Source organism: Marmota monax, unplaced genomic scaffold, assembly GCF_021218885.2.
Source record: "Marmota monax isolate L192 unplaced genomic scaffold, Marmota_monax_Labrador192_F-V1.1 WCK01_AAM20220418_F8-fsc00025, whole genome shotgun sequence".
NCBI lineage: Eukaryota > Metazoa > Chordata > Mammalia > Rodentia > Sciuridae > Marmota > Marmota monax.
Window position 1 is genome coordinate 3,697,701 of NW_026691950.1, and position 25,796 is coordinate 3,723,496.

General features: G+C 34.2%; 1 protein-coding gene and 1 non-coding gene across 4 annotated transcripts in view; both read left to right on the forward strand.

Moving 5' to 3' along the window:
- Nucleotides 1-25,796, forward strand: part of Slc30a9 (solute carrier family 30 member 9) — an 85,009-nt gene that overhangs the window by 37,172 nt on the left and 22,041 nt on the right. For 2 of the 3 annotated variants that reach the window (XM_046455732.2, XM_058582661.1), the window contains exons 7-11: nucleotides 1,038-1,096; nucleotides 7,872-7,939; nucleotides 10,896-10,998; nucleotides 20,403-20,458; nucleotides 23,139-23,274. In XM_046455732.2, coding sequence (XP_046311688.1) covers nucleotides 1,038-1,096; nucleotides 7,872-7,939; nucleotides 10,896-10,998; nucleotides 20,403-20,458; nucleotides 23,139-23,274 — 422 coding nt within the window. The remainder of the gene's footprint in view (nucleotides 1-1,037; nucleotides 1,097-7,871; nucleotides 7,940-10,895; nucleotides 10,999-20,402; nucleotides 20,459-23,138; nucleotides 23,275-25,796) is intronic. The other variant, XM_058582674.1, reaches the window with a different exon arrangement.
- On the forward strand, nucleotides 9,658-9,788 carry LOC124075264 (small nucleolar RNA SNORA38). Its single transcript, XR_006845992.1, has one exon. It is a non-coding gene; the product is annotated as a small nucleolar RNA SNORA38 (small nucleolar RNA).

The following is a 25,796-nucleotide window of genomic DNA, read 5'->3' on the forward strand; positions in this document are numbered from 1 at the left end:
CAGCTTCTAGTTTTGTCAGTTTTTTGAATTGTTTCAGTTTCATTGATCTCCGCCCTGATTTTAATTATTTTCTGTCTTCTATACTTTGGGTGTTTGGTTTGTTCTTTGTCAAGGACTTTTAGATGTAATCTCAGGTTGTTTATTTGTTGACTTTTTCTTCTTTTAATGAATGAGCTTAATGCAATGAACTTTCCTCTTAGTACTGCTTTCATAGTGTCCTAGAGATTTTGATAAGTTGTATGGGGGTTCTCATTTACCTCTAAGAATTTTTTTTTTATCTCCTTCCTGATGTCTTCTGGTATCCATGTATCATTCAATAGCATATTATTTAGTCTCCAGGTGTTAGAGTAGTTTCTATTTTTTATTTTATCATTGGTTTCTAATTTCATTCCATTGTGGTCAAATAGAAAATATTGTCTCTATTTTTTTGTATTTGCTAAGACTTGCTTTGTGGCATAACTTTTTAAGTTTTTGAGGAACATCCATATTTTCCAGAGGGATGTTTTATATTCCCACCAACAATGCCTAAGGATTTCAGTTTCTAGGTATTCTTGCCAGAACTTGTTTCCTATTGTTGTTTCAGTTGTAGCCATCCTATTAGATATAAGGTGATCTCTCATTGTGTTTTCATTATATATCTCTGATGTTTGGTGATGTTGAATATCTTTTCATCCTTGGAGAAATGTCTGCTAGTCCATTGTCCAATTTTTTTTTTTTTTTTTTTTTTTTTTTTTTTTGAGAGAGAGAGAATTTTAATATTTACTTTTTAGTTATTGGCGGACACAACATCTTTGTTTTGTATGTGGTGCTGAGGATCGAACCCGGGCCGCACACATGCCAGGCAAGCGCGCTACCGCTTGAGCCACATCCCCAGCCCTCCAATTTTTAATCAGATTGCAAATTCCAATTTCTTATGATAACTTGATATTATTGCCAGCAGCTAGTAGAGCATATTTAACATAGTTAAATAGTTAGTTGTGTTAATCTAAACTGGTAAGAATATGTATGACCTAAATTTATTTTCTTAATTCCTTCAGGGCTGTTTAGAAATCAAAAGATATTAAAAGAATATAGAGATTTCTTGGGAAACACCAAGGTAAGGATATTTTTCCAATGTTTATATGTGTGTATTACACAGTAAAATACTAATTTTAGTCCATTATGAAATTTTAGCATGTCTGTAATCTTAATCCAAGATTTTCTTGAGCACATTGTAATTTAATAAGTATTCCTTTCTGGCTTATTTTCTTGAACTTAAAAAAAAAAAAAACTAAATTTGGACATAAGTTTTCTAAGCATGCAGATGTAGACAAAAGTGACTTTATTTTCCCAGATAGTAACAAGATTTATATCTCTCATATACATCCTTAATTTCTTTTGTCTATTTTTCTACCCCTAACTCTGGTTGAACAGTCAGACTATTAACTCTCTGAGTTTGCCCAAGAATCTCAATCCTTGGAGGAGAAAATTACTCAGCCAATTTGATTGTTCTTTCTTTATTGTTTGACTATGCAAAATCAGTGGATCTCAATATTATTTAACAATCTTACTAAACTTTCATAGTACATTCATTCTTCTGCTCTGTGAAATACCTACTGCATACCTTTTTCTCTCTTCTCAAACTCCCTATAGCCTCACTGTTCACTCTTAAGCTTTTGACCTGCTGAAAAACAGATGTACCGATGATCTGACTTAAAATGGTTCCGTTTATAATTTTTTGATTTTTATGATGGTGTAGAAGCATACCTATATGATTCCTCTCTTTCAGTACCTTATTCAGTGAATTTTATGAGATATGCAGAACTTCATTATAAAATAGGCCTTGTGTTAGATGATTTTGCTCAACTGTGTGCTAACACATTAAGGTGCGCTAGGCTAAGCAGTGATGTTCAGTAGGGTAGGTGTGTCAAGTGCATTTTCAACTTATTTTATGCTTTTCAGTGGGTTTATCAGGAATTAACCCCATCATAAATCAAAGATCATCTGAAAATTAATAAAAATATATCATTTTTTAAACTGGGGATTTAACCCAGGGGGATTCTATCCTGAGCTATACCCATAGATAATTTTTATTTTGTGAAAGTGTCTTACCCAATCGCTGAAGCTGGTCTTGAACTTGCAATCCTCCTGCCTCTGCCTTCTGAATTGCTGAGGTTTGTGCCCTATCACACCCAGCAAAGTACCTCACTTTTTCATCACAAAATTTACTGACTTATCTACACCCTTGTCAAAATAACAAGCTTTCTTTCCTACTAGAAGTAAGTAATATTGGGACAAATATAGGAAGTTTGCCTTTCTTATCCCACCTCTTCCTTTCTCCTGAACTCAATCTAATTGGACTCTTTTCCCATCACTCCACTGAAATGGCTTTTCCCAAGTCATCGAGATGCCAAGCAGTCTGTGCCCAGAGCTCACTTTCCATTTAAACTTAGCTGGAAGGGATCTCCTGTCAAGAAGTTAATGCCATATCTGGGGAAAAGGCTACATATGCAAATTGTCTTCCTTCTTAATGGCATTTGAGACACTGCTCCCTTTTTGCAAAGTTTACAGTTTAACAATGATGACAATTAAACCCTGTTTTTCTGGCACCCCAGCGATGCAATGAGGGTATAGATTTTCTTTAATAGTAGAGCCTTTGTGTGTCTATGAGTCAACATTGTCATTCCTGTGCTGCAAGGGCTGATGCCACTGCCTCTCTGCTGTGGAATAAATAATTTAAGCCAGAGACACCTGCCTCCTGGGAAGTGACTTATATTCTTATGCCTGTTTCACATGAACTATCATCCTCACCATATTTTTTTTAAAGTAGCTGTTGACTTTTGTGTCACCAGAGGTCTTTTGAAGACTTAATATGCCTCAGTATTTGAAAACGCCAGGTTTTGAATAGAATTCATTTCAGTTACACCCCTCACACCTTTGAGTGTGGTAAGTGGATAAAACTAGTACACCAATTCCCTCAGTGGTTCCCCTGTTCCTTTTAGGAACGTTCACTCTCACACTAAGGTTGTTGCTTTCCTACACTAGAACATATAAGGTTCTGTTTGTTAGAATTAAATATCTCTTTATTTTTTTATTTCTGCCCCAGATACTTCTTTTTCCATTATATTATTCTTTGTCTCACAGTAATTTCAAGAATAAGATATACGAAGTCACAGTGTTCTGGGTCTGCCAAAAGCATTCTCGTACCAAAACAATAGCTAACCCTCTGATAATCCAGTTGTATATTGTCCATTTAAAACATTTTCTTTTCTTTTTTTTTTTTCTTTTTTTGGTATCAGTGATTGAACCCAGGGACGCTTAACCATTGGGCCACAGCCCTTTTTTAATATTTTATTTAGAGACAGGGTGTCTCATTAAGTTGCTTAGAGCCTCACTAAGTGGCTGAGGCTGGATTTGAACTTGCAGTCCTCCTGCTTCAGCCTCCCAAGCCACTGGGACTACTGGCATATGCCACTGTGCCTTGCTCATTTTCTCTTTAATATGTTCTACTTTCCTGTGCTTTCTCTTAGAATCCTAATTCTGTGAGTTTCTTAAGTTAGTCCTTTAGAACACTGGAAGTACATTTATCTCCAGCTTAAATGAGTAAGTGCCACTTTTCCTGTTAGTCCTCTCTGAAATCTGTCCTAATTTTCTATACTTGTCTCAATCCAAAAGAAACTTGTTAATTGTAAAATTTTTCAAGTATAAACAAAAAATAGAAAAAAAGAGATATCAGATATTCATTAATTACCATCATTTTGTAATCTTGATCTTGAAAAAGAGCAGTTCTATTTATTTATTTGAGACAGGGTCTTGCTAGGTTGCAGAGGCTGGCCTTGAATCAATTTGCAATACTCCTTCCAAATGGCTTTCTGTATCACTGGAATTACAGGCATGTGTCACACCTAGCTCCAGCTGCTTTTATTATGGAATTTATAGGTAGCTTTTACAGGATGCTTCTCAAGAGTGTTGTGAATCCTGGCTCCCTATAATCTCTTTTATTTTTTCAGATTTTGATTCTCCTGTTAGACACACAATTATTATAAAGGTATCCATACTAGCCCTTCCTTATTATTCTTTCTGACCTTGTTACTGCCAACATTTTCCCCTTTTCTACAATATTCTTTAGCTCAACAAATCTCTTTTTTCCTTATTATAGCATTCTATTCTGATCTTAAAGATCTCATTTCCCTTTCTTCTTGGTTTTTCCCTCCCTTAAATTCTCAAACCTTTCTTCTAAAGAAATCTTTATCTTCTACCTTAGGTAGCATGTTTTTGTTATTTGTATGCATTTTTTAACATTCTCCTCCCTACTCAACCAAAGGATACAGTACATTCTTGTTATAATCAAACACACACTCTCTGCATTTATCAATAAGCAGTAGAACTTAGAAATCTAGATCCATGATCAGAGTTTATAGCTTACTAAGTGCAAACTGAAACCCCACGGACAAGTTTTGTTTTGTATAATTCCTTCTCTTAGTCTTGAAGTACAGAACTAGGAGTACCTGACTTCACACTTTTTTTAATTTATTTTTTTTTCTGTTTTCTTTTTAGTTTTTAAATTTAATTTAATTTTTTCTTCCCACATGTTTTGTTGGTGCATTATAGTTGTACATACTGGTGGGATTATTTGTTATTTATTCATACATGCACACAATACACAATATAACAGTATAATTTGGCCAACGTCACTCCCTCACTACCCTTCTTTTATTCCATGGGCCCTTTCCTCTACTGATCTCTCCTTTTTTTTTTTTTTTTCATTTTCATGAACAGATACCAGATAAATCTGTATTTTACAGTTAAAATTTATACAAAAGTCAAGCCCTGAAGTATTTTTTCCCTCAGAGGAAAGTTCCAATGATTAAAAAATTTGTTAAAAAAGAGGAGAGAGAATAGTGTATAAAAGTATTTTTACTTAAAATGTTGAACCTTTGCACCACTTATAAATGAAATCAAACCTTTTGCATCTAACATTTTCTTGCCATTCAAGAGTCAAGTTTCTAAAGCTGGAATACCATTGCCAAGTAGTGGTATAAAAGGAAGGATAGTGAATTCTACACATACCTTGGATCACACAACACTGTGCAGCCAGTTGATGGTTTCTGGATAACATTTAGCAGTGATGTGATAAAACACAGTTACGTATAGAGTCCAGTGATTGTCATTTAATCAAGACTTCACTTCTTCATATATTTTACCATTAATAGAGAAAACATCCTTCAAAACAGAGTCATTGAATCTTTATTGTTTTAACAGCATACAATTGTTATAAAGGTATCCATACTAGCCCTACCATAAAATTAATTAATAAATATGGAATTAATAATAAATAAGGAGCCACAAGGAGTTATTTTCATGTTCTGCATCTGTGCACACTTGCATAATGTGGCGCCTGTGCTCATGATACTGTAGAAGCAGCAGTTTCTAACTTGTCTTAAGTGGATACATTGGAAAGTAATAAATAGCCTCATAAAATACTAAACTCTACCTGTCATAGGTGAATACTGTATATTTTTCATAAAGTGTAGACAGTTCACACTGTTTTTCAAGGCAAGGCCTTTTGCTCTGGTGTTCATATGAAATTTAGGAAATACTCTTTAAAATCCTGGCTTCCAGAACTGGGTGAAAACACCATAAAAGTGTAAAACAAGCAAATACACACCCCCCAGAACAAAAACATTTTGCTTCCCTAATGCCTAAATCAGAATCTTTTCTCAGTTTTTTTCTGCAATATCAGGCCAACTTGGATCTATAGAATTTAAGTTGTTATAGACTGCCCTGCAGGACCTCTATTTCATTGAGGTCCAGTCCTTCTCTTTAAGACCTGTTGGTGCTTGCCTGCAGGGGACAAAATTGCCATAAGTTATGGTAACTTAGTAAGAATCAAATTTTGCTTGGCATGAGCCCACTAAACCCTCAAATTTCGTCCCCTATTTGTTTTTCTCAAGGATCCAAGCCCCAGTACTTTAGATTTTAAAGACTTTACTTACTTGGACTTATTCATTAAGTTGTAGCCAGCTCCCCACCCCCCTACTTCTTAGGTAGAGCTGGGGAAGAACAGAACAGAATGTATACCAAATCCTAAAGGAAAGGAGAGAACTAACTAAGCATGCCCAGCATTCCGTCACAAGTTCATCAGTTTACCTACCTCATTCTCAGGACGCCAGTAGGAATAGGGGAGTGTCCAATGCCAACAATATGGGAGTAGCGGGAATCCCTCTTCATGGAAATCAGAGAAGTAAGGAAGTATCAAATACACTAGCAGGTATTCTTCTTTGGAACACATTGTTCTCAAGAATCCTAAGACAACCTTTCTCCAGCATTTTTTCCCCTACTTTATTAATCCCTCTTCCTCAGTTTCCCTTGCAGAGAACTCTTCCTCTTTATCCAAGCTGCTAACATTAGAGATTCATTAAGGGCCTTTTTTATATTTTAAATCCATTAGCAAGTTCCATTGGCATTTTCTCCAAAATACATTCCTAGTGTAGCTGCCTCTCACTGTGTCCTTTATTGAAACCCTAGTCTAAACCATTCTTCTCTCCTACCCGGAACATCTTTCTAATTAATCACTCTATCTTTTGTTTTTTTTGTCCACATCATAAACTGTATCTTTTAAAAACATAAATCAGACTATGTCAAGTCTCTGCTTAACATTATTCAGTGACTTTCTTTTTTTCCCACTAGAATAAAATTCAAACTAAGTAAGTAAGGAGTCTGCAGAGTCCTGTGGGATATAGCTCCTGTTTCACTGGCCCCAGTTCCTACCATTTTTCTTGCTTCAGCCACTGTGGCCTTATTTTTGTCCTTTGTACAAACCAAGCTTATTTCTGTTACAGTCTTTGAACTTTCTCATCTCATAATTGAGCCTCTTTCCCTGACTACTTGAACTCTTCCCCACCCATTGCCATATTACTTCTCTTTAATTTGCTTTATTATATTCATTTTGATGTTAGGCATTTGTGATCTATGAGATTTGTGAAGGCAGGAACTCCCTTCTTGTTTACTGTCATGTTCCAGCATCTGGAACTGTGCCAGGCATAGAGTAGTTGCACAATAAGTATTTCCTGAGTAAATGGTGGAAGGAAAAACATAAAATACTTTAATAAAGGTGTAAAGTACAATAATAAATTTATAGTAGAGTATTTCTGTGTTGATTATCAAGGAAGGCTATCAAGGAAGAAAGGTGACACTTGGCTAGACATAGAAGAGAATAAATAGATTGCAGTGGAAAAAGTAGGTAATAACAAAAAGTAGGTAATAATAATAATAAAAGAAGGTAATAACTAAATCCAGGAGAAGGAAAAAGTATGAGAGAAAACACAAGGAAGTATATATTCAAAGAAAGGCAAAAAAAAAAAAAGAAAGAAAGAAAAAGAATATAGTTCCCCTGAATGTTTCCCTACTTGCTTTGTTTCGTTTGTTTTGCTTTGTTCTGGAATTTAACACACTATTTTCAGTTGAGGTCTTTTGTCTTGAGAGAACAGTCAGAAGTTGAAGTAGAACAGCAGAGTCATTGGCTTTGGCTGTTTCTTTTTGAAAAGTTAAGAAGTTGCTTAAGAAATGCAAAATTTGTAGAGTATATGAATTTCAGTTCAATATATTTTTATCACTTTATTATTATTACTAGTTTCTTTGTGGCCCATTTGGATCCTTTCTGGAAGTAGGCATGACATGAATTACAGGGAAAACACTTAAGGTCTTTTTCCAGCTACATTTTTAATTTTCTTCTGCCCATTTTTTAAGAGGAAATTCTGAGGGAAAAGAAATAAGTAAAGCCTAGTTGTTGAGAGATTTTGATAGAAGACAAATTTTCTACTGTGTCAGAGTATTATAGTGCTTTTGTGGGAGATTTTGGAGAGGTTTTGTTTTTGTTTTTGTTTTTATAGCCACGTTCCAGAACAGCATCAGTGTTCTTTAAGGGACCAGGAAAAGTGGTGATGGTTGCCATTTGCATGTAAGTACTGAAAAATAAACTTGTAAAAATAGAAATATATTCTTTTTAATGTGTGTATGCCTGAATATATAAAGTTATTACTTGGTAGGGAGCTATAGAGTTAGAGGTTCATGTTGTTTTAGGAGGAATCGAATAAGCCTGTATTGTTAGTAAAGCAGTGGGGGAAGAGTAGGAGTCCACAGAGGCAGGCACTCACACTTGTGCTCTATGTACTTTTGATATTGTTAAGATCTGCATTGCTACCTGAAATTGTTTATTTTCACTGAAATTGGTAGAATATCTTTTAAAATGTTAAATCAGCCAAGCTTATTTTTTGAATAACTAAACCAACCTAGGTTACAGATACTGAAGAATATATTCATGCTTGTTTTCTCCCATTTACCTGGAAGAACATAATTATTGATTTTTTTCTTTTTCCGTCTGTCTTCTTGATTCCTGTTACATTGTTTACCTTTTATTCATTTTGCTAATCACTTTTTTTTTTTTTTTTTTTTGATACTGGGGATTTAACTCAGGGACACTTCTATCCCTGAGATACATTCCCCAGCCCTTTTTATTTTTTATTTTAAGACAGGATCTCACTAAGTTGCTTAGGTCCTCACAGCTGAGGCAGGCCTCAAACTTGTGATCCTTCTGTCTTAGCCTCCCAAGTCGCTGAGATTGCAAGCATGCACCACCACGCCCAGCTGATCAATCTATTTTAAGCTGTATAGCCAGGCACAGCCGCATACACAGTGGCATAAACCTACTGACTCTGGAAGCTGAGACAGGAGGCTTGAAAATTCCAGACGAGCTTCAGCATCTTAGCAAGGCCCTAAGCAACATAAAAGCATTAATTCTATAATTCATTAGTTCTTTTATTTCTTAAAAATATGTATCAGAAACTATAAGAAGACCTGGATATGTAAAGATACAATGCATGATTCTTTAAGATTTGCAGGGGTACTAAACTAGAGCAAGGGCATTTACAATAATGTAAACAAGGGATGATGATGTCATGATTGGACACATGGAGAGACACAGACAGATTCAGTGGGTACTTAAAAAATATGGTCAAAGATGATACCCAAGTTTCTCTCTTTAGGCATTGGGTAAATATTGTTCCATTCACTGAGAGAAATGCTAGAAGGAGGGCAAAGTATGGACAGAGAAAATATTTTAGTTTGAGGTATCTGTAGGTCAGATGTAGGTGATCAACAGGACTAGTTCTTTTTTTTTTTTTTTTCTTTTTTGTAGCTGTAGATGGACAGAATGGGGTTTTTTTTTTGTTGTTGTTGTTGTTGTTTTATTTATTTTTATGTGGTGCTAAGGATCGAATGAAGTGCTCACTCATGTTAGACAAGCGCTCTGCCACTGAGCTACAGCCCCAGCCTGGATTAGTTCTTTTTGCTAGTAAAATAGTGATAGTAATTATAGCTCTCCTTGTTAGAGGAATATGTATAACATCTATAACCTGGTTAGTATAGTACCTGGTGCATAAAATATACTTAATAATTATTATTGTTAATGTATATTGGTCTAAGCTCAGGAGAGAGAACTAGGTTAGATATTTAGAGTCAAAAATTATCAGTATTCACATTAGTATTTAATTATTCAAATGATAATTAAAGCCACAGGAGTACTTGAGATCATATGGGGAATAGTACATATAAGGTGAAGAAAAGCCTCCATGAGAAATCCTTGAAGAATGCTGACATTTAAGAAGTAGGTGGAGGAACCCCCACTACAAAGTTGTGTCTTTGGTTCTCTGTCTTTGGACACATAAGAATTGGCGGTAAAGAAATATAGATTTGGAAAAGTCTGGGGGCAGCTCATTCCCCATGGGCTTAAGGTCAGTCACCCCACATAGAAAAGGGAAGAAAAAAAAAGTGGAGGAAAAAGAGCCTTCAACGGAGAGAGGAACAGTGAGGCACAAGGTAGGAAGAAAGCCAGGAGTATCAAAAGTGGCAAATAGTGGTTAAGGAAAGTACTAAAATATTTCTAGGACTTTAATAACAAGGAATAGTTGCTAGTATTGATAGGAACAATCTAGTAGGATGTTGAAGGGAGGAGACATTGTGTAGTGAACCAGAGACTTAGTATAAAGTGAGGAAAACTGAGACCATAGAAATAAATTAGATTTTTTTCCCAATAAGTTATTTGCCCAGTGTGGTGGCCTCTGCTTGTAATCCCAGCTACTTCGGAGACTGAGACAGGAGGATCACAAGTTTGAGGTCAGCCTGGGCTACTTAGCAACACCCTGTCTTAAAATAAAAAGGCCTAGGGATTTAGTTCAGTGGTAGAGTGCTCTTGTGTTCAGCCCCCACTATTGCAAATAAATAAATAAATAAATAAATAAATATCTGAAGTGAAGGAGAGTGGGAAGGGGAAAGGATAATTGGAGGTGTACAGTTTTCTTATTTACAAAATGTGGGTGTTAATATTTGTATTATGGAGTTGTAATATAGCATGGTAGGTGACAAGCACAGTGCCTGAGATCAGTCATGTTAGTCATTACTGTTGGAATCTGAGCCCCTCTTTTTCTCTGAGGTAATCCTGTTTATTTGAGCATTTGGGTCTTCTAGTTTTGACCCAAGGCTATATAATTCTAGGTTTGTCCTCAACTCTGGCATCTCCCTGCTCAACAGAGGTTTACCAAAGTCTTGTCTTTAATGCTGGCCTCCTGGACAATATCAAATGCAGATTCTCTTTTACTTTTCATCTTGTCCAAATGCAGAATACCCTCTTTTCTCTCACATTCTCAAAATATGGTCAAGTAATTGCTTACATATATTGTGCCTCTTTATGTGAGTACTTAATGGTACCATAAACTATATTTCTCAGATTTGTACTCTTGTTATGTGAATGGTAATAATTTCTTTTAAATTTACTTTTAATGGACTTCAGTCAATTAAATAAGCTTTTGGTGAAAATTTTTAATCTAAACCTATGCTAAATTGTTCTCTCTCTCCCCTAGCAATGGTTTAAACTGCTTCTTTAAATTCCTTGCCTGGATTTATACGGGTTCAGCAAGTATGTTTTCAGAAGCTATACACTCATTATCTGATACTTGTAACCAGGTGAGGATAAAAGCTTTTTTCTTACTAATTTTAAAATACATATTTAAGCTTTAGTCTGAAAGTTGATATATTTAAAAACAGTGATTCCTATAGTTGGTTTATGGTAGAAAAGGAAAATTGTTTTACTTTTGAGTGATTAAGTACAATTGGCTTTCTATATCTGTGGGTTCTACATCCATGGTTTCCATATCTTAAGATTCAACCAAAATTACTAAAAAAAAAAAAGAAAATTGTATCTGTACAGAACATGTATATTCATTTTTCCTTGTCATTCCCTAAACAATTTGGTAATTATATACATAGCATTTATACTGTGTTAGGCATAAGTAATATAGAAATGATAAATAATATAGAAATGATTTTTTAAAGGAGAGGATGTTTGTAAGTTGTATGCAAATTATACTATTTTATATAAGGGATTTGAGCATCCAAGGATTTTATTATCCTTGAGTTGTCTTGGAATTAATTCCCCAATAATATAGAGGGTTATCATTATATTTTAAAGCAGATCATTAGGCTCTGAGAACATCCAGCAGTGGAATGTGAAGTATGTCTATCAGTTACGAAGTGGTTACAGGTTTTCCTAGAAGAAATTCTTACATTGAGTAGAAATTTGTTGTCTAAATGAGTTCTTAATGACTCTAAGAGTCAGTAAATTAAGTTTTTGAGTAAAGATATAAAATAGTGGGAAATTACAGTCACATGAGTTAAGAAGACAGAAATGAATGTTCAGGGAATCTGAAGTGACTCCATTACAAAGCAGAATTCAATAGAGGAAGGAACTAAATAAGACAAAAATCTGTGGAAGTCTTATATAGGGATTTCCTTGAGTTGAGTCTTTGCTGAATGTTAATTCACACATGTGTAAGGTGTAGACATTAGTCTGGGTAAGAAACCATCATGGAGCAGCAATAAGCTGAGTAAGTCCTAGAGCTTACACAGGACTGAAATACATTCAAGTTCTGAGAGGTGAGATAAGAGGGTCCCCATTAATACCCAGGTCAACAAAAGGCTCTTACCATAATAGTGGAGATAAATTATCCTTAGTTGTAAAGGCTATTTTAATAGAACCCTTCCTAACAGACCTCCCTAGATCAAACTGATATGCAGACAATTTAATAACTTGTCAGAAGAAAGCCCTACACTCTTTAAGGAAGATAGGGAAATCCTAACATTCAGTATAACAAGTATTACATGCACAGTGTTTAGCATACAATTTTAAAAAAACCTACTAGATGGTCCAAGGAGCAGGAAACTTTCACTCATAATCAGAAAAAAAGTCAGTGAGTAAAACAGTCTATTTGATGGATGATAGAATTAGCAGACAAGGGTATTAAACAGTTATTACCTATGTTTTTGCATTGAAAAGAAATGTGAATGTAATGAGAAGAGAAAGGGAAGATATGGATAAAGAACTGAATGAAGTTTTTTGAGCTAAAAAGAAAAATGTCATAAAAAATTCACTGTATAGAATTAATACCAGATTAGATAATGCAAAGAAAACAATTAGTCTTGAATTTGTAACAGTACAAAACATTCTAAAACCAGAGAGAGAAAACTGGAAAAGATGAAGAAATCCATAGTAACCTATAGGATAGTATCAAGAGAACTTGATCAACTTTTAAGGAAGAAATAATAGTACATAGATTTTCAGAAATGGAGAAGGAAATTCTTTTCAACTCCTTTAATGAAGCAGAACTTTACAAAATCATTACAAGAATAAAGAAAAATAGAGAGACCAGGATCCCTCATGATCATGCTTCAAAAATCTTTAAAAATACAGTCAAATCTAACACTCTGTAAAAATAAGTATAATCTAGTGACTATAATTCCAGGAATGTAAGGTTGGTTTAATATTTATTATCAGTAAGTTTAGAAGGTTAATATGCAGCTACCAGTGCATTTCTACTATCAGAAAATCAATGAGAGAAATACGACTCTTAAAAATTTCCATTAGTAGTATCACAAAATACTAAATAAGAAATCTAATAAAAGATGTACAAGATCTTTATACTGAAAATTATAAATTTGGAGAAATTTTAAAAGATTTAAAGAAATGGAGAGATAATACTATGTTCACATGGATTGGATGCCATGGGATTAATATGTAAAATTTTCCTAAAGTAATCTGCAGATTTAATGCAATCCTAATTATAATCCCTACAGGCTTTTTATACAAATTGACAAACTGAATAAATTTTAAAATTTTATTTGGAAATGCAAAGAATTTAGAATATGTAAAGCAATCTTGAAAAGAAATTCAGAGGACTTCAAGTCAGGTAAAGCTTAATAATTAGAACAATGAAATATTGGCATAAGAATTGACAGATAAGTAGCCATGCACAGTGTCACAGGCCTGTTGTTCTAGCAATCAGGGAGCCTCAGGCAGGAGGATCACAAATATAGGCTAGCCTGTGCAATTTAGCAAGACTCTTGTCTCAAAAAAGGGCTGGGGATATAGCTCAGTGATAAAGTACTCATAGGTTTAGTACCCACTACTAGGGGAGGGGGGCAGAAAGAATTGACAAATAGAACAGAATAGAGATTCTACCAACAGATTCACATTTACATTGACTTTTTTGGTGGGGGAGATTACTGGGGATTGAACTCAGGGGTGCACTGTTCCTACCCCTGCCCCCAGTTTTTAAAACTGTGAGACAGGGTCTCCCTAAGTTGTTTAGGGCCTCGCTCAGTTGCTGAGGCTGGCTTTGAACTTGTGATCCTCCCACCTCAGCTTCCTAAATTGCTGGGATTATAGGTATGTGCCATTGTGCCCAGCACTAGCTGACTTTTGAGGGAGGTACCAATGTAGTTCAGTGAAGAAAGGAAAACTTTTTTTCCTTTTTTAACAAACACTACTAGAAATTTTAGATATCCATATGGGGACAAAAGGAACCTTGACCCATATGTGTACAAATCTGAGGTGGGTCATAGGCTCAAATATAAAAGCTAAACTGAAGATTCTATAAGAAAATATCTTCTAGACTCTTGGATAAGCATAAACTTTGTAAATAGGAAATAAACTATACCATAAAAGTTGTTTACAAATTAAACTTCATGAAAATTAAAAACCTTTTCTTATTAAAAGACACCCTTAAGAAACTAAAAAGGCAGCCTAGGGTTGTAGCTCAATGATGGAGTGCTTGCCTTGTATGTGTGAGGCACTGGGTTTGATCCTCAGCACCACATAAAAATAAATAAATAAAATAAAGATATTGTGTTCATCTACAAACTAAAGTGAAAAAAAAAAAAAAAGAAAGAAAGAAACTAAAAAGGCAAGCCATAGACTGGGAGAAAATTAGTCACAAAACATATCTGACAAAGAATTGGTGTCTAAAATAAAGAACTTATACAACTCGGGAATAAAAGATAACTCAATTTTTTTAAAGATTAAAGTTTTGAACAGGTATTTCACAAATAAAGATACATGAGTGGTGGCCAGTAGACACATGAGGAAGTGCTAATACTATTAGTCACCAGAAAATATACACTAAAACCACAGCAAGACCCTCTGTTCATCCACTATAGTGGCTAAAATTAGAAAGCCAGACAATCAGATGTTAGTGAAGATAGAGAGCAGCCAGATCTCTTAGACATTGCTGGTAGAAAGAAAATGGTACACTGTTGAAATGTTTGGCATTCTCCTATAAATATATACCTTTCCCGTTGACCCAGCAGTTGTACTCCTAAGTATTTACTCAAGAGAAATGGAATGAATGACCACAAAAGACTTGTATGAGAATGTTTATAGCTGCCTTACATATAATGCCCAGAAAACTGGAGTCCATCCAGTGCCCATCAACATCAATAGGTATAAACAGTCAATGAAATATTATCTGGCAATAAAAAAGAACGAACTACTTATCTAGTTGGTAGCATGTATGCATCTCAATACTGAAAGAAGGTGAACACAAAAGAGTACTTATGATAAAATTTGAACTATAATTTAAATTTTTTTAAATGGTTGTTTCTCTTGTGGGGGAAGATTAAAAAGAGGCATAGGGGAACTTTGGGGGATGATGGAAAGGTTCTGTCTTAATAGGAATATGTTACAGGGCTGTGTACATTTGTTAAAACTCAAAAAACTATAAACTCAGAATTTGTGTATTTCACTGCATGTGAATTTTTTCTCAAAAAAAAATTTTTATGCCAAGCATGATGGTGCACTCCTGTAGTCTCAGCAACCCATGAGGCTGAAGCAGGAGGATCACAAGTTTGAGCCAGCCTCAGCAACTTGGCAAGACCCATCTTAAAATAAGAAATAAAAAAAGCTGGGGATGTAGATCAGTGGTAAAGTACCCTGGGGTTCAGTCCTCAGTACCCCCTAAAACTTTTTTTATATACAAATGATGTTACTGAGTAGAAATTCTATAACATTAATATTAGAATTAGTATTAATTTTTAGAAGTTTGATAAATAATCTTCTGCTTTTATTTTCTAAAAGGCCTATTTTTTAAAGAAATTCATCCAAAATATTTAAAGACAAAATGGTATGATGCTAGGAATTTGTTTCAAAACATTTATGAGGAAATAGATATGAATTAGATAAAATAGATATCATCATATATTTATGGTTGATGATGCTTAGAAATGGAGGGGTTGAGTTTATTGAAATGGTCTGTCAGATTTTTTGAATTGTTTTATCCATCCACCCATCTGTATATTAGAAAAGCAAAGTGCAAAAAGACATGTAAATTGCGATAAAATATTTAAGCATGCACACCCCTTTCTGAAATAGGGCACAAACATATTCACAAAAGCAATATAGAAGCTGGATGCTCACCTATAATCCCAGGAACCCAGGGGACTGGGGCAGGAGGCTCAAAAGTTGAAGGCCAGCCTCAGCAACTTAGCAAGACTCTGTCTCAAAATAAAAAGGACTGGGGATGTAGTTTAGTGATAAATCATCCCAGGGTTTAATCCCCAATACCAAAAAAAAAAAATGGATAAATTTAAAAATATACATAGAGATAAAGATAAACGTGTGTGTGTGTGTGTGTGTGTGTGTGTGTGTGTGTGTGTGTGTAGAGGGGGAGAGAGAGAGAGAGAGAAAGTGTCTGAAATGTACTCCAGACTCTTATTAAATAATCCCATCTCCTGTATTACTTAAATTTCTTTAAAGTGAGCATGTATTAGTTTTGTAACTAGAAAAAGAAATGAATTTTTGTAAAGGAATAAACAAAATAAGAAAAAAAATAAGTTTGAAACCATGTGGTATTAAGTGCTTTAAGAACTCCTGAGGGGCTGGGGTTGTGGCTCAGTGGTAAAGTGCTTACCTGGCATGCGTGAAGCACTGGGTTTGATCCTCAGCACTACACAAAAATAAAATAAAGATATTGTGTCCACCTGAAACTAAAAAATAAATATTAAAAAAAAGAACTCCTAAGTGAAGAGTATGCCTTAGAGTTTTCAAAAAGGCTTCAATGACAAAGATTTTAATTGGACCTCATACAGTAGATGGAAATTGTATCTCTCATATCCTTTTGAAAACTGTTCCTTTTGAGATCTATAATAACATTTCTAAAAATTTAATTATTTGCAGTATTTTAATGCCATATTTTTTCTTCTTGAGCAACAAAACACTTCCAGCTTTAAATTTGACCTTTATCTCTAATGATGATTTAGTTTCACAATTTGAGAGTTTGTTTTGAAAGCTTTTCTGCTAAATAATATACAGCACATTATTTAATATTAACTCACATGAGTTTACTGAACACTTGAGTTTTCAATGTAGTAAGTGTTTAGAAGAAGACATACTCCTTTGTCTTGTAAGCAGGTCATATGCACTAAAACAACTAGAAAGGAGCTAGGGTCATGGCTCAGTGGTAGAGCACTTGCCTAGCTTGCATGAGGCACTGGGTTCGATCCCCAACACCACATAAAAAACTAAATTAAAAAAATAAAGGTTTTGTGTCCATTTACACCTAAAAATATTTTTTAAAAACCAAAAACTAGAAAGATCTGCCAAGACAGCATTTAACAGCTGCATGTATAGTAATGAAGGAATGTCAAAGGGAAGGTTTGATTATGGAGCAGTGAGCACTGATGATGCTTCTTTGCCACTAGATGTTAGTACTGTGTTGTAGTGGTTATATATACATTAACAAGTGTGGGGTGTGTGTGAAAGATAAATGTGCAGGAAAAAATCTAGAATGACACCTACCCAACATAACTGTGATTCTACCTTACCTCTGAGGGAGAACAGGATTACGGATGAGCTATGAGCTCTGATTTTTATATGAATATATGTGGCACAAATTTTGATTTATAAAATAGTTATTGAGTGCTGGGGTTGGGCTCAGTAGTAGAGCATTTGCCTAGCATGTGTGAGGCACTGGGTTCGATCCTCAGCACCATATAAAAATAAATAAACTAAAATAAAGGTCCCTTGATAACTAAAAAATCAAAATTAAAAAAAAATATTGTTGATATCCCAGACTTTATTACATATGCAATCTGAATATTAAGGATTTTAAAATGATTAAATCCTCATCAAATATTTCATAAATATTATAAACATATACATATGTATACATGTATATATACATTCATAGCATAAGGTGAGTTCATCACTATTTTAATGTACAAGTTTAAGAGATCTATATTTCTATTTATTTAGGATACTAGGGATTGAACTCAGTGGCACTTGACCACTGAACCACATTCACAGCCCTTTTTTGTATTTTTTGTTTTGTTTTTAAATTTTTTATTGATTTTTTTACAATAAATGACAGCAGAATGTGTTACAATTTTTACTACACGTATACAGGACAATTTTTCATATCTCTGGTTGTATATAAAGTATGTTGATACCAAATCCTGTCTTCATACATGTACTTTGGATAATGATGTCCATCACATTTCACCATCCTTGCTAATTCCCTGCCCCTTCCCTTTCCCTCCCACCCCTCTGCCCTATCTAGAATTCATCTATTCTTCCCATGCTCCCCCTCCCTACCCCACTATGAGTCAACCTCCTTTGTCAGAGAAAACATTCACCATTTGTTTTTTGGGGATTGGCTAACTTAGCATTATCTTCTCCAACTCCATCCATTTACCTGCAAATGCCATGATTTTATTCTCTTTTATTGCTGAGTAAAATTACATTTTGTATATATGCCACATTTTTTTTTAATCCATTCATCCATAGAAGGGCACCTAGTTTGGCTCCACAGTTTAGCTATTGTGAATTGTGCTGCTATAAACATTGATGTGGCTGTGTCCCTGTAGTATGCTCTTTAAGTCCTTTGGGTATAGACCGAGGAGAGGGATAGCTGGGTCAAATGGTGGTTCCATTCCCAGCTTTCCAAGGAATCTCCATACTGCTTTTCATATTGGCTGCACTAATTTGCAGTCCCACCAGCAATGTATGAGTGTGCCTTTTTCCCCATATCCTCGCCAACACTTATTGTTGTTTGTCTTCATAATAGCTGCCATTCTGACTTGAGTAAGATGATATCTTATAGTAGTTTTGATTTGCATTTCTCTAATTGCTAGAGATTTATTTTGCATTTTTTAAAAAATATTTTTTAAGTTGCTGGTGGGCCTTTATTTATTTATATGCAGTGCGAGGAATTGAACCCAGTTCCTCACCCATGGTAGGCAGTGCTCTATCACTGAGCCATAACCCCAGCCTCATATTTTGTATTTTATTTAGAGACAGGGTCTCACTGAGTTGCTTAGCAGCTCGCTAAGTTGCTGAGGCTGGCTTTGAACTCAGATCCTCCTGCCTCAGCCTCCTGAGTCATTGGGATTACAGGCATGCGCCACCGCGCCCAGCTATATGTTCCTTTTAATTTACTCCCATTTTCTTAGTTTAATTCACTGAAGAGTCACCACCTGTAATTTAGATAATTCACCCTCCCTCCTTGGGAATCTGTCTTTTTTTAAAAAAAGGACTTATAATATTCTGTGTATTTATGGTAGGATTTCCAATATCAAAACGTAAAAATCCAGTATCTATTTGTTTTGACCATTTTTAAGATGCTTTATTCTCTATAAATTTTTTATAATTTTTAATAAAACTCATCTTTGAGGAATTTGGTTATCTGGAAGCCTTATATATCTAATTATTTGGTATTATACTGAAATACAGGAACGTCCTGAATAAGTCAATTAAAATTATATAGGGCATTCATGTAGAGGCTTTGCATTCTTATTAAACAAATAGTTCTAATGAGGTAGATAGTTTTATAGATTTCTAAATTCACATCAAAGTATAATGGATGGTACTTACTACAAGCAAGCATACTTATATTGAGAAATTCCAATGGATAACTCTTTAACAATGTATAAAATTCAGAAATTAAAGAAGGGAAGGAAAGTTGAAGGCAAGAAAGAAAGGAGGAAAGTGGGGAAAGTGGGAATCTGGCTATTAGAATTAAACACATGTTAGCAATTTACCATGTTTAGATTTTTGTTTTTTAAGAAATAAAACTTTGAGTTGGGGTTGTGGCTCAGCGGTAGAGCGCTTGCCTTGAACGTGCAAGACACTGAGTTCAATCCTCAGCACCACATACAAAAATAAACAAGTGAAATAAAGGTGTTGTGTCCAACTACAACTGAAAAATAAATATTAAAAAAAAGAAAGAAAAAAGAAATAAAATTTTGTGTGGGTTGCATACTGAGGATTGAATTCAGGTCCTTGCACATGCTAGGTAAATACTCTTATCACTGAGCTATACCCCCAGCCAAGATATATAATCTTAGTTATTATAAGTTTTTCATCTTTATTTCTTCCTTTCTATTCCCCAGATAATCAGTGCCCTGTGCACATTGATGTGTGTATTTCCTGTGCATGGTTTTGCTGTTTTACTACAAATATACAAATTCGTATACACAGTGCATACTGTCTAAAACTTTTTACTACTTTTTGTTTATACAGCTATACTAGTTATTTATCTTGTAAAAAAATTAGATACTACAGACTATCCTAACAAACTTGAGTTATAAACAGTTAAGTATAGGTAACTTCAGACCTTTTCTTGTGCTTAATAAGTAATTAATTAAAACTACAGAACATGAGTTGTTTTATATTCTATGTACTACCTAATTTGCTTTTCTACCTGCTTCCACTTTGTAGTAGGTCTAGAAGCTGTTTACATGTCAGTATAAAAAGCTCTGCCCCATCCACATTCTTTTAAAGTATTGTAAAAGTAATTTAAGGTTTATTACTTGTTTTCCCAAACTGATGGATTTTAAAGTTGCTTTTGTGTTTTTCATCTTTATAAATAGTGTTGTTTTGAGCCCTTTGAGATTCATTTATTTTTCTGAGTACTGAAAACTAAAATTGCTGGGCCATTGGACATGTGTTATGGAGTTTTCTTGTTGTCAAAATTGGCTTAATCATATAATATTTTCCATCTTGCTAATGATTATTTACGCTTTTTCCTTCTTCTCCATAGGGTTTACTAGCATTGGGCATCAGTAAGTCTGTTCAAACACCAGATTCTACTCATCCGTAAGAATATTGCCTTTTTGTTTCTTTTTTTGGCAACAAGTTGTTGAAATCAAAGGAACTAAATTTTAGAAACCTCCTGCAATTTATATATCTGCAATTTGTAAAAGATCTGGCCATTTCTTCTACTGTAGTATCTAAAATGTAGGACTAACTGTTGTGCCTAAGTAAATTTAAGGTATAATTGAATATGAATTTTAAATTATTTTAATGCTTTGAAACACAGCATGAAGATCTTTTGTTCTCCACATTTGATAATAATAAAGCACTTATTTGGACCTTAGAGTTCTGTTTTATTTCGGTCCAGGAAGCATACTTCAAATGTAGACTAATAGGCTGCCCAGTCTAAAGTTTTGTAGATAACTTTCATTAAATATATACTTATTTTAATCCTTTTATTTTTATTTTAAAATATCTTGTTTATAATTTAAAATTATGTATTTGTAAAATGAGTATACATTTTAGAATATATTATTTTGAACCATATCAATTATTTGATAGTTTTTTCTTTTGCTTTTAACAACCATCTAAAATAAAATATTTGAATTTTACATGCATCATTATGTTTACTAGTTTTATTAATAGAATTTGATCAATCTTAGAATGAAAAAAATGCACTTTGGCTGGTTGCAGTGGCACACACCTATAATCCCAGCAGTTCAGGAGGCTGAGGCAGGAGGATTGTGAATTCAAAGCCAGCCTCAGCAAAAGCAAGACACTAAGCAACTCAGTGAGACCCTATTTCTAAATAAAATGCAAAATGGGGCTGGGGATGTGGCTCAGTGGACGAGTGCCCCTGAGTTCAATTCCCGGTAACCCCCACAATGCACTTTTATTTCTGTGAAGGTGTCTGTATCTATGCTTTATAAATGCCTTTTCTTACTTGAAAGAAAGCACTCCTGTTATAAATAATAACATTTTGAATATACTATAATAATCAATCAGCTAATATAGAGAACAACTAGTTCCCTAATCTGCTAATTGTAATAGCAGATTAGCTATTAGCTAATAGTAAAATTGCATTTTACTATCTCCAAAAAAAATTTTTCCTGACCATTGTTATATGCCAAATATTTAAAATGAGAAAGTAAAAATTTTCAATTTTATGTTGTGAAAATTTCTTCTTAGGCTATTTTTAGTTATTTACTTTAGTGCTGCCCAATAGAATTTTCTGCAGTAATAAAACTATTTTTTATCTGTCCACTACTTGTGATTATTGAGCACTGGAAATGAGTCCAGTGCTAATGAATAACTAAATTTTGATCTATATTTAGTTTTAATTTAAATTTGAATAGTCACATGTGGCTAGTGACTTAGCACATTGGACAGTGCAGATCTACATGATAAATTTTTCAATAAGAGCCTAAAATTTCTTGAAAACAACTGAAATGAAATTATGCCATTTAGCCAGGTGTGGTGGTGCAGGTCTATAATCCCAGTCGCTGGGAGGCTGAAGCAGAAGGATCTCAAGTTCAAAACCAGCCTCAACAACTTAGTAAGGCCCAAAGCAACCCACTGTGACCCTGTGTCTATAAAATATTTAAAAAGCTGGGGATGTGGCTTAGTGGTTAAGCACCCCTGGCTTCAATCCCCAGTACCAAAGGGGGAAAAAAGTTATGCCATTTAATTTAGATCCTAATTTACTTTAACTTAAATAAATATGTATATACTATATTGCTTTGTAGGAAACTTTGGAAGTAAGTTTTTCTAAATCAAACTGGTAAAAGAGGAATTTTTCTATGGCAAAATTAAATCGTTTTTTAAAAAAAGAGTAGTTTTGATTGAAAATTCTTGTTTGAATTTGCATATGCCAAAAGGGTATAGTAGAATTTGGGTTTGGGAGTAAACTTCCCAGGAATTATTCTTATGAAGAAGTGATTGTTTTTCTCATATATTTTTAACTTCCTTGTATGATACTTACACTAAAACAAATTAATGTACATTTTAAACAAAATGCTTAGAAAAATAATTACAATTTTAAGAAATTAGCCATAGAACCACCCAGAAAACTGAAGCTCTTGGTTCTAGTAATAGTTGACAGTTACTGTTTGCTAAACTATTCAGAAGCAGCAATAAATTGTATATACCAAACTGTTTAGTTTTGAGCCTCAAATTACAGGTAATATAAATCACAGGTTGATCACAAGACCAAAATATTCCATTAGAAGCTCGATTACAAGGATATTTAAATGTCATCCAATTCATTAAACATCTGAATGTATTTTTTTAAATGTTTATTTTTTTGTTTTAGGTGGTCACAATATCTTTATTTTTATGTGGTGCTGAGGATCGAACACCAGTGCCTCGTGCATGCCAGGCCAGCGCACTACCACTTGAGCCACATCCCCAGCCCCACTGAATGTATTTTTTGAAAATTAATTTTGATAACATAATAGTAAAGAAGTCCTAGTAAATCAAAATACACTATATGGAAAAAGAACTAGAAAATATCTAATTTAAATGACATTATCTTTACTTTTATATTACTTTCAAAGATCTTGCAGTTTTTTTCCCCATTTTATATTTAGCTTTTCTGTTTTGTATTTGGCACTTAACATTTTGTTTAAATATAAAACTTTAACATTTTGATGTTCTAAGAATTTTTTTAAAAAAAACTATTAAACACATGTTTTGAAAGGAAATCACTTTTAGTTTTGCAAATTGTATTCTTTTAATTTTTCAGGTATGGATTTTCAAACATGCGCTATATTTCTTCACTAATTAGTGGTGTTGGTATTTTCATGATGGGTGCAGGACTCTCTTGGTACCATGGAGTTATGGGATTGCTTCATCCTCAACCAATGGAATCCCTTCTATGGGTAATCCTCTTTTCTTTTCTTCCCTCATTTTTGAAGTAATATGACATAATGACTTAAGCACGGTAGAATGCCTTTGTCATATTGGTATTAAAGAACAGGAATAACATACCTTCTTGATTGTGTGATGTAGGATAATGTATCTATAGCTATGTTTTTTTTTAAAGTAAGACATCTAAATCTATATAATATTTTGTGATATTAAACAGAAGGATCTCTATATGGAAAGTTTTTTTAAAACTTTTTTTTAGTTATAGATGGACTTTATTTATTTATTTATTTATTTATTTATTTATATGTGTGTTGAGAATCGAACCTAGTGCCTTACATGTAGTAGGCAAGTGCTCTACTACTAAGCCTCAACCTCAGCCCCATAAGGAAAATTTTTAAGCCTGACCTTGTTGATTAGAATCTTTGGCAGTTCTATTAACTTCTTCTGTTTTGAGTTGCTGTTGAAGAACAAACACACCTCTGTTCTCTTTTAGTTTTAAGAATAGTCTCATGTCAATAATTAAAATATCCACTCTTATGTTACTAGTCATAAATTGGAACTGCATTTAAAAGTTAAAGCATCTCCTTTTCTCAGTAAGAAGCCTGCCTGCATTGAGGGATTGGAAAGATAGAAGGACAGTCACCTTCTGCATGGCCCTGCCTTTGTCTCCTTCCTTTCTCCTCTTCCCTAAAGGCAGCTCCAAGGTTGTGATAGGAGACAAAAAAGTACTGACACAACAGTTTTATTTTGCTTTGATTTCCCCTGGCCTTTGTAGATGTTTAAAGCTTTCTTTGTCTTTCATGAACATTTCCTGGAGATTACAATGCTTGGCTGCTCTGACTAGCTCCCCTGACAAGCACAAATTTCATAGCACTTCCTCTAACTCAGACATTATTTGAGGTTGCCCTGCACTTGGCAAGAATACCTTTGTTACAGTTTATCTTTTTCCAAAAGAGTCCTATTCAGGGCTATATATCTGGGCCTTATGTTTAGTCTTTTTTTTTTTGTATTGGGGATTGAACTTAGGGGCACTTTACCACTGAGCTTCACCCATGGCCCTTTTTATTTTTTAATTTCAAGTCAGGGTCTCACTAAATTGCTGAGGCTGGCTTTGAACCTGTGATCCTCCTGCCTCAGCCTCCTGAATTGCTGGGATTACAGGCATATGCCACTGCACCCAGCTAGACATCTTTTAACATGCCTTCTGTGGGAGTGCAAATTTTTCCCCAAACATAATCGCCTACTCTGCTGACACAGCTGACACAGTCTTGCCTTGAGATTTCTTGTTCAAGGGAGCTTCAGACATGCTATCTCCAAACTCCTGGAACACGTATCAAGCTTTCTGAGCAACCTCAACAGCTCAACTGCTTGCACTGAAGAAATCTTGACTTTTGATATCCTTAACTTCCAGCTCTTCTTAAATAGTCAAGTGGGTATAGAGCTGGGGTTGGGTGTAGTCTAGAGAATAGAGGTCTCAGATTGGATCTATCTTCTGTGCAAAGACTGGAGGTACTAACAGTACTTCATTCTAGAATGTAGGGGTACTGTAATTTTGTTTTCTGTTTTGGGTCATAGACTAAGATAGAGTCCCACTTAACATCTTATCTATGTAATAACAAGCCTATTAAACATGGTATATAATAGCAAGCCTATTAAACTACGCTTATTTACATTTGTTATTGACTAGTTTCCCACAGTTTTTATTGGTCAGTTTCTTACAATTATACATTTCATATAGTGAAAGTAAACAAACATATATCTCCTCCAAAGATTTGGCCACTTTGTAGATATAGTGCCTCTTTTTTTATTTTTTAGTCGGACACAATATCTTTATTTATTTTATTTTTTATGTGGTGCTAGGGATTGAACCCAGGGCCTCGCATGTGCTAGGCGAGCGCTCTATCGGTGAGCCACAACCCCAGCCCTAATATAGTGCCTCTTAATATCTAATTTGCACATCCTTAGAGATTAATGAGATCAATTTTCAATTGTTTATAAATTTTAAGTTTCTAATAACTTATGTATCTCTGAGTAAACAAACAGGGTTGCATTAGACTATGGCTCTTTGTTAAATAAATAATAGGTTCCACATATCATAAACCAGTTTATTAGAAATTATTTTGAGATCTTTGTCTCTGATATATGCTTTTTCATTTTATTGGGTAATAAGTATGTCTCAAATCAAGAAAAAGGTGAAAAGATTAAAAAGAGTTATTAGGAAGTTTAGCTACTATTTTAATCATAGTAGCAGTAATTAATTTCAAGTTGTCAGTCAGATTCAGTGGAAAGAGCCTGTATCTGTCACTGGGAGGCCTGTGTTCTAGTTCTTATTCTATCATTTTCTTTATACTCAATCAAGTCTCTGAATTTTGGAAAATGCCAGTTTTTACAACAGAATTATACGGGTTTGGGGCCAGGTTTGAAACTTTTAAAACCTCTGTTTCAGGAAAGTATAGGTGTCTAGAAAGGTATGTTGAAAATTCTATAGGTGTTTGGTTTAAATTTTATTTAAAAATTTTAAGAAAATTTAAGT